At 42.7% G+C, this 8,800-nt stretch overlaps 1 protein-coding gene across 1 annotated transcript in view; it reads right to left on the reverse strand.

Annotated features, from left to right (window-relative positions):
- GRIN3A (glutamate ionotropic receptor NMDA type subunit 3A) overlaps positions 1-8,541 on the reverse strand; it is a 223,218-nt gene extending 214,677 nt beyond the window's left edge. Inside the window, exon 1 of the mRNA XM_002708146.5 lies at positions 7,696-8,541. Within this exon, the coding sequence (XP_002708192.2) occupies positions 7,696-8,394 (699 nt within the window). The 5' untranslated portion in view covers positions 8,395-8,541. The remainder of the gene's footprint in view (positions 1-7,695) is intronic.
- Between the last annotated feature and the right edge of the window lie 259 nt (positions 8,542-8,800).

The raw sequence follows: 8,800 nt of genomic DNA on the forward strand, positions 1-8,800 counted from the left end.
GGAAACTACCTCTGTGCTTATCAAAACAGTCTTTTTGTTTCCTTCATCCATATGTTATTATTGTCTCATTTTTCTCATTCACATTATAAAGATAATAACATTCTTTCTGCTCAACTCATAATAAGAATAAAATAGATGAGAAAGAACTTTGATAAATTTAAACATACACATCTTTCTGAAATTTCTCTTTGTTGCCAGGAGTATTGCAGGCAATACAATGCATTTATAAGGACATACATCTTGAGGCTAAAATTCCTTGATTCTTTGTACCTTTTTTACAAGTCCTTACATTTAATTTATAAGTTTTTATATTTACTAATTGATAAGTAGCAGCTTCCTACATAAAACAGGACACTGTCCTATTTTTGCTATCATGATTGGCTGAGCCTGATTATGTCCTAGTATGATAGAGTTAATTTATTTCTCCTGTAAGTTATATTTTCATATTTAAATACTAAAAACATGTATGAAGAAATAATGAAGATAAAAATCCTTCTTTTAATTCTGTAGATAATATATACTGAAGCTATTCTTAGAAAAATAGAAACATGAATGGAGAAAATATAGACTTCTACCATGGATAGTGTGTGCGTGAGAGAGCAAGAGAGAGCACTTCCATCCTCTGACTCACTCTCCAAGTGCCAAAACAACTGGGGATGGGCAATGGCTGAAGCATGGGGCTGTGAAAGAAATCCAGTTCTCCCATGTAGGTGGCAGGAACTCAATTACTTGAGCCATCATCATTGCCTTTAAGCTGGAGTCAGGAGCTAGCACTGAGAATCAGTCACTCCTATATATGACGTGGCATTTTAGCCATTAGGTTAAATGCCTGCTGCTTAGTCTTTTTTATTCCTGATGACCTCTCACTTCTTACAACGCACAGGTCTTTCTACTTTTCTATCTTTTAGGGTGGTTACGAGAATTATATAGACACATATGTGAGGAACCCCTGGAAAGCACAAATCCTACAAAAGTACATATGGTTTTTTTTTTAAATCTGTGCTTCAAATGAATAATGATGGGACATAATTAAACCTGACTGGAAAAGGAATTATCCTGGTTAATTATTTACTACTTGAATATTTGAAGCCTCATTGCCATTACCAGTCCATCATTGGCCACTAAGATACCAGCCTTTAAGTGACCAACTACAAACTCAAGTTGGAGCAACCTGCTCCTTTAATGCAGAAGGTCAAACAAGTTGATAGTTGCCCTGAAAGTGCATTGCTATGCTTTGAATATTAGTTGGGTGTCCCATAAAGGCCCAAAGTTATTGGTACTGAGAAGATAGAAATATAATCCAATTACTGAAGTACCGATTGGAACTCTAAATGAATCTAGCTGTTAGGATGGAGCCTCACCCCTTGATGTAATCATGGCGGCTTTATGAGAAGGCACATAGACAGGAGCACCCTTCCTCATAACAAGGGATGCTCTGCATTGCCTTGGGATTCTACCAACAAGAATGGAATCAACAGATGCCAACCCAATGGGACTGCCTCATCTTGGGCTTGAACCTGCAAAACTATCAGCTGAAATAAAAATCCTTTCTTCATAAGTGGCTTGTAATAACAAAAGCTGAATAATACATGCATGACTCTTATCCATTTAAAAATGAACCTGAGAATCTAGCTGAGGTGTTGGGTTGAGGGAACAGGAGGGAAAGGGGCAAAATTAACTTACTCTTGTCTCACCTTTTCCCATTGCTCTTTTATCCCACTATTCCATAAAAGAAAGACCGGCTGGCACCGCTGCTCAATAAGCTAATCCTCCACCTAGCGGCGCCAGCACACCAGGTTGTAGTCCCGGTCGGGGTGCCGGATTCTGTCCCGGTTGCCCCTCTTTCAGGCCAGCTCTCTGCTGTGGCCAGGGAGTGCAGTGGAGGATGGCCCAAGTGCTTGGGCCCTGCACCCCATGGAAGACCAGGAGAAGCACCTTGCTCCTGCCTTTGGATCAGCGCGATGCGCCGGCCGCAGCGCGCCAGCCGTGGCGGCCATTGGAGGGTGAACCAACAGCAAAAGGAAGACCTTTCTCTCTGTCTCTCTCTCTCACTATCCACCCTGCCTGTCAAAAAAAAAAAAAAAAAGACAATTGAATGATTTACAGATTTCCATTAGTTTGTTATTGATGCATTCATTCAAAAAAGCAATGTGACAGATACTTAGGGATGTTCTTTGTTCTTGGCCCAGTTTTATGGATTAAGCATCAATTTTCTGGTTTCTTATTCCTTCATGTATGTGGCAGTCGGTAGAGTAGGCAGAAGAAAAGACAGTGAAGATTCTCACTTTACATTCAGTGATTACACCAAAATGAGGAACTGCATGCTACTGGAGCCCCACATGTTCTTGGGCAATGATACTCAATATAGCTGGTTTGTAAGTTGTTATCTGTTCATAATAAAATAAGGAGCTGGTGCCAGTATGAGTCAACACACTGTTTCCTTCATCTAGAAAGTCTTTTTGTGAACAGAAGTTTCAGATGAGTCAAACAATGTACTTGGTGGTATAGGAAGTGGAATGGAGGTGTGCATGTAGGATGGACTCTGTCACCATACTCTTATGAATTATAAGTTGTTCCTAGGATAAATTTATGACCAATGTGAAGGACTGTCGCTCCCCCTCTTCGTGGGGGAACGACACAGGAACCTGCGCTGTTCTTTCGTCTGCTCGGCCCTCCCCGGGTTTGCTGCTGGTTCTTCCCGGGTTGGCTACTATCCCTTCCACCTCCGTGGAAGGGCAGTTCCCCCTGGCCGCATTCCCCACTTCCGCAGGGGAGCGGCACACCGCCGGCCGGCTCTCTGGGGGCTGCACGGGTTCCCTTAGATGTTCCCCATAGATGTTCCTGGTGCATGCCGTCTCTCTCCTCCTTTATAGTCCTCCTCCGCCAATCCCAACTCGGCTGCCCACACGCCGAGTACGCTGCTCTCCAATCAGGAGCAAGTCCTACAGTTTATTGGTTGAACTGGAGGCAGCTGGGTAGAAGCTGTTTTCTCCTCTCCCAGCGCCATATTGTAGGAGAGCAGATGCATAGAATAAGTCTTAATTCCAGTAACTTAGTCTAGTCCGAGCTGCTCCCCACAGAGGAGAGCAGATGCATAGAATAAGTCCTAATTCGAGTAACTTAGTCTAGTCCGGATTGCTCCCCACAAAGGACCAACATTTTCCCAAAAGCCTGGGCATCTTATGGAAGTTTTTATGGTGGCATCTAATGTTTTAGAGCTGTGTTAGGTGTATCCTGAGTTAAAAGAGTGCCATTGGTCCAGAAGCAGTGCAATGGAATGTCTTGCTTTCTCAGGCAAATGTGAAATCTTCTTGAGAATCTACTTTCTTAAAAAAAAATCACTTTTTCTCAAGAGAAAACTGAAGCATAGTGGTAGGTGGAGGGGAAGGTGAAACAGAGACATGGTTTATTATGGGTCACATCTGATTTAGATTAGTAATCACTAACGGAGGCTTAGTGAAGGAAGTACTTTCACTTTCTCCCTTGATTCACAATTAGGACATCGTGAAGATACCTTCTTTTAACTGATAAGCATAGAAATTCAGAGATAGAGTCCCTTGCCCAGTAACATGGCCAGTAAGAAAAAGGCGGATGTAGATTTGGAATCTTTTATATATATTTCATATATTTATATATTTTATATATTTTCCTATCTTACATTTTTGTTAAATGTGGTTGAAACCCGATTGGTTATTTTTGAAATAAAATCTAATAGCACAAAATTCATGGTGACTTCTGCAACAACAGAAGACAAAACACTGAGGAATTAGATATCAAAATTGGTCTTTGGATAGTGCAGTTGATTGGATCATAAATTAACTCCAAGACATAATGATCAAGTAAGATTAAGAGGAAATATGTTCTTTATGGATTAAATGATACTCCTGTGGTAAGCACAAGTGAGTAAGACAGACTAATTGCCCAATAAATGGTGTCTGTTAGTATCTTCTGCTCAGCTCATCTAGAAAAATAAGTACATATTATAAATAAACCATGGAATTAAAAAAAACTTCCAAATTCATCCCAAGTCTCTGTTCTTCATGAAGAATCTGAAAAAGATCACTACTAGGAAAAGTTTTGCATCACTTGACATTTAATTTGAGATCATTTATCTTTAAGTCAGCAACAATTAGGTGCTACTATCAGCCATTCATCATGAGTTGCAGAAGAATACATTTCCCCCCAGAGGAGAGAAAGCTGTGCTTTGCATAGAGCAAGTCAAGGAAAACCAACACAGTTGAGAGCAGATGTTTTAAAAATAAGCGTCCTTTATTGGTTCCCTCATGAGACACCTAAGTCATGTAGTGGTATCATTGTTCTGTCACCTGTACCATGCATAAGTAGTGCTGTGCAAGCCAAATTCTAACAAATAGTACTTAGCCCTGTATTGTCAAAGAAAATGGCCCATTTAAACATTTATATTTCCATGATAATAAACACATTAATTAGCACACATGACTCATGAAACAGGCACAATTATGATTAGTTCATTCAAAAAGAGTTGAAAGTGCACTCACTTTTGAATTGTATTGGTTTGGATCTAAGCCAGTTGTATTACTTCATTAACTCTAGGTCATGGAACCAATATGAAATTAACATGAGCTATATATTCTAGAAACAAAGTATTATCTACCAGTACCTCAGCAGGTAAATATTAAGGAACTAAATTTGAAGAAGCTACACGAAATACCTAGAAGAAAAAAAGTAGTATGAGAAGGGAAGAGAAAAAGATAATTGTAGAAACTTACTATAACATCAATGAAAGTGACTCTAGATTCATATGCATAATACTTATTGGAATGTCCTAGGAAAAGGATTTAGAATTATGAATTTTATATTTATATAATTATACATAAAATATGCTTATATATTTATGTATATATATTTATGAGAAGATGTTTAGATCTAATCCTATGGATAAGCCTATACAAAGTTTTGATAATATTCATTTACTTTTCCAAAAGTAGGTGGTCAACTTACTTTAATGAATTTCTCTGACACATGCAAACACTGTGTTTATGTTTTGAATAAATAGAACATTAATTAAATCTATTAAGCTTTTCTCAGGGATTTGATCATCTCAGTGTATCTCCTTTAAAAAAATCATGATTGTTACCAACACTACTACCAATTTATTTAAATCCTCATATGAAAGAAATTAGCAGCTCAAAAGAAAGTGAGAGAAAACAGCTTTTGCTGCTCCTGCTCTAAATACAATTTTGATTTGTTTGAAAAGAGGCAAAAGTTTATTTTAGTTGGTTGTGTGGGTAACTCTACTTCTTCCAGAATATTTTACTAAGGTATTGGCCCAATCAATAAATTAGGTCACTGGAGGAGTAGACTGGGCAGACAGTGGCTAAATTGACAGTTTTACTTAATGGGTAAAATGACTTTGACATCCTTTTAAATGTAGAAAGTTTTTAAAAAAATGCATGGGTGTATTAGAGAAAGGTTCATTTTTCAGGAGAAGCAAGAGAAAGATCAGTTATTAATTTTGCTGAAAGCAGATTATGATCATAGCCTAAAAGGACATATTCCAGTGACTTGACATTGAACAGGACATTTTTAATATAGAATATGATAGAATGGAACTTATAAGACATAAGTAAGAAAGACAAGTCAGATATGTCTGAATTTAAAATATAAAAGGAAGTGTAATAAATTATGTTCAGTTCAACAAATTAGCTCTGTGTTTATACAATACTTGCTCCCTTTCAAGGTGTATACCATTAAAATAACAGGGACAACAGTGATTTACAAGTAAATGTGCTTAGCAGAATATTTATTCTATTGTTAGCTTGTAAGAGTTGTCCCTGTAGGACTCTATTCCCTCAGTGGTCTTAAAGCTCTGACTTTACTGATTCTAGAAGCTGCTTCATGGTTTCTTTGGTCTTCTTTTTGTAGTGTGCTATGTACTACACACATCCATTATGGAACACAGACAATTTCTCTTCTAAATAAGGAACACTCATTTTGGGAGGAAATTGTTGCAATTGATTGCCAAATAATCTACAAATGGAAAGGTCTCTGGAGACTGTGACCACTACTGGTAATTTATGAAGTATTAGGTAATAAAGAAGCAATGATAAGAACCAAGTGATGCTGATTTTTGCATTTCAGTAGATCTGATTCTGCATATTTGTTAATAGTGATGCACCCCGTGCGTGCAATTTTATGGCTGTCACACTTTGATCATTGGCAGCGTTGTGCACCTATGTTTTCCATGCCTTCCTCTTCACTGTCTACAGTCATTCAGAGTCAGGTGACAGAAATATTTTAGGTAAAGTTAATTAGCCTGCACCCTGCAGATCAAATCTCTACAGCTCATCATTAAATAAGAATTTTATGGGCAACTACTGAATGTAGTTTGTACTTGTCCTTCTTGGGATTAAAAATCTAAGATTCATTTTTCTAGAAAAAGAAATCTTTAGTACTCCCTTGAAATTTCATGCATAGATCTATCAAACTTCTCACTTGTTATAATGCCCTTATTCATTTTACTTTTTATCTTTTCATACATATCAAAAGTGGAAGAAGAGAGATTTGAAATTTTTTTCCCCAGCTAACAGAGTAGAGTGAAAATGATCTAGAAATCAGAAATCCTTCAGGTTCTGGACTGTTACTGGCACAGTGACCAATGTTAATCAAACCTCAGAGGTTTCCTGAGTTTCTGAATCTTTAAAAGGGGGCTAATATCAATTACCTCATATTTACTTCATAAACACTTCGTGCAAGGCTTAATTCAATTTCATAAAATAAACGTAGTCTATAAAACGCAGACAGCTGCTTTTGCTAAAATCTCATTAAATATGCATTTCATTATTATTTGTCAACAGTAAAGTTCACAGATAGCTTCTTTTGAAAATATATCTAATTTTCTTAATTAAAAACTCTACAGGAAACTAAATCATTGGAATCCTACTCCTTTACTCTTGGATAATGGGAGCTGAAATATCAACTGCAAGCCAGCCTCTGCAACCACATCACATGGAAGGAGGGTGGGGACAAAGAGACAACCCCCAAACGAGTCTTCCAATCAATTTTATGATATCTGATCATATTTCTAATGCTTTCCAGTATCCAAGACTAATTAGCCATTCTTCACCTATTGATTCTGAGCTAGCTGCAGATTTTCTATTTACAAAAAAAGGCATTCAGGGAGGCGCTGTCTTCCTCCTTACATCGGCGGGGAAGGCTGAGACACACCTTCTTAAGAAGTCAAACACAGCAGATGCTCTTTTTTTGCCACGTGCTCTCAGAGTTTCTCCCGGGAGGGTGAGACTAGCAAAGCCAAGAATCCCCCACCCCCAGCCCCGTCTACAGAATCTAGGTCGCTCTCCAGGATCCTGAACCCCGACATCGCCCTCTGACTGGTATCCAATATATTGGATGCTGGTCAAACCACGGAGACTTTTTTTTTTCTTTCGCGTATTCTCTCCACTTCCTTCCTTCCATCAGCGACCCCCCACTAGCATTGTATTTCCGTCCGCGCTTCAAATGTTTTACGACACTTCTATTTCCACCTACCACCCTTGGGCACTGCCCAGTCCGCGAACAATACCAAAGTTTTATAAAGCCCCAAGTCCTCCTGACTTCACCTACTCCTTTCCGCCCCCTAGCCTCACCCCCGCCCCCACTCCCTGGGCCCTGCCCCAGGAGCGCCCGTCTCCGCTGCACCTGCCAGACTCCACTCACCTGACTCTCCCGCGGAAACTCGTGGCGCACGATGCTGATCACTGGAATGTGCAGCACCGAGCTAACCAAGTCAAGCTCCATCATCTCGCCTTGGCTCTGGGGGAAGGCCAGGAGCGCTGATACCCCTTGCACCACCACGGTGTGGCACACACTCTGCAGAAAGGAGAAGGGGTCACTGCTCCACGGCGAGCTGAGGGAGGAGAAGGGCAGGAGCGGCAGGTCGCCCAGGCCCGCCTCGATGGCCATCACTACTTCCAGAGACAGGTTGTAGGGCAGCAACCCTTCCACGCGGTTCAGGTTGTCCACGGCGAATAGAAGGGCGTCCCGTGGCCAGAGGGTCTCAGCCCCTGCGCCCTCCCCCGGCTTCCGAGCGCCCAGCCGCCCCCGGCCATGGAGGGCACTTCCCAGCCAGCGTGCGCCCGGAGAGGGCGCCGGGGGCCGCCAAGTCCCTGGCTCCGGCTCATCCCTCTGGGCACCTGCCCGGCTGCCGTCCGGAGCGCGGCTGGTTGCGCTGGGGGCTGTTGTCCAGGGCTGCAAGTGCACCGCGCCCACCCTCACCGCGTGCCCGATGCGCTTGAGGATCTGGCAGGGCTGTGGGTGCGAGGAGGAGCCGGGCACCCCGGCCAGCACCAATGCGCAGGGCAGCGGCAGCAGCAGACAGACCCTGCTCAGCAGCCACCACAAACTCAGTCTCCTCATTACTGAGACCCGCAGGGAGAAAGCGCGCCCCCTCCTGCGCCTGGCTCGCCCCTCAGCAGCCGCCGCCTAAGGTCTGCGCCTCCAGGTCCCGCGCGCAGCTTCACTCGACGCGGTGGAGCGGTCTCAGGAGCTGGAGCAGTCCCCGGGCCATCCAAGTTGGAGTCTAGCGCGCCCTCAGCAGTCGCAGACCCAGCTCTCGGGTCCCGCCGCGTCGCATCCTCTGCCCGCCCGGTCCCTGCGCCGAGCGGGCTGACGGGCGGGCCGGCGCCTGTCAGCCGCGGCTGGGGAGCCAGTTCCCGGCCCGCCCCATCTGCAGGGCGCCTCGGGCACTGCGTGCGGCCCCGCGAGGCGGCTGCGCTGGGAAACAGCGGAGTTCCGAGGGGGCAGCGGTGCCAGAGGAACCACG

Source organism: Oryctolagus cuniculus, chromosome 1 (assembly GCF_964237555.1).
Source record: "Oryctolagus cuniculus chromosome 1, mOryCun1.1, whole genome shotgun sequence".
Taxonomy (NCBI): Eukaryota; Metazoa; Chordata; class Mammalia; order Lagomorpha; family Leporidae; genus Oryctolagus; species Oryctolagus cuniculus.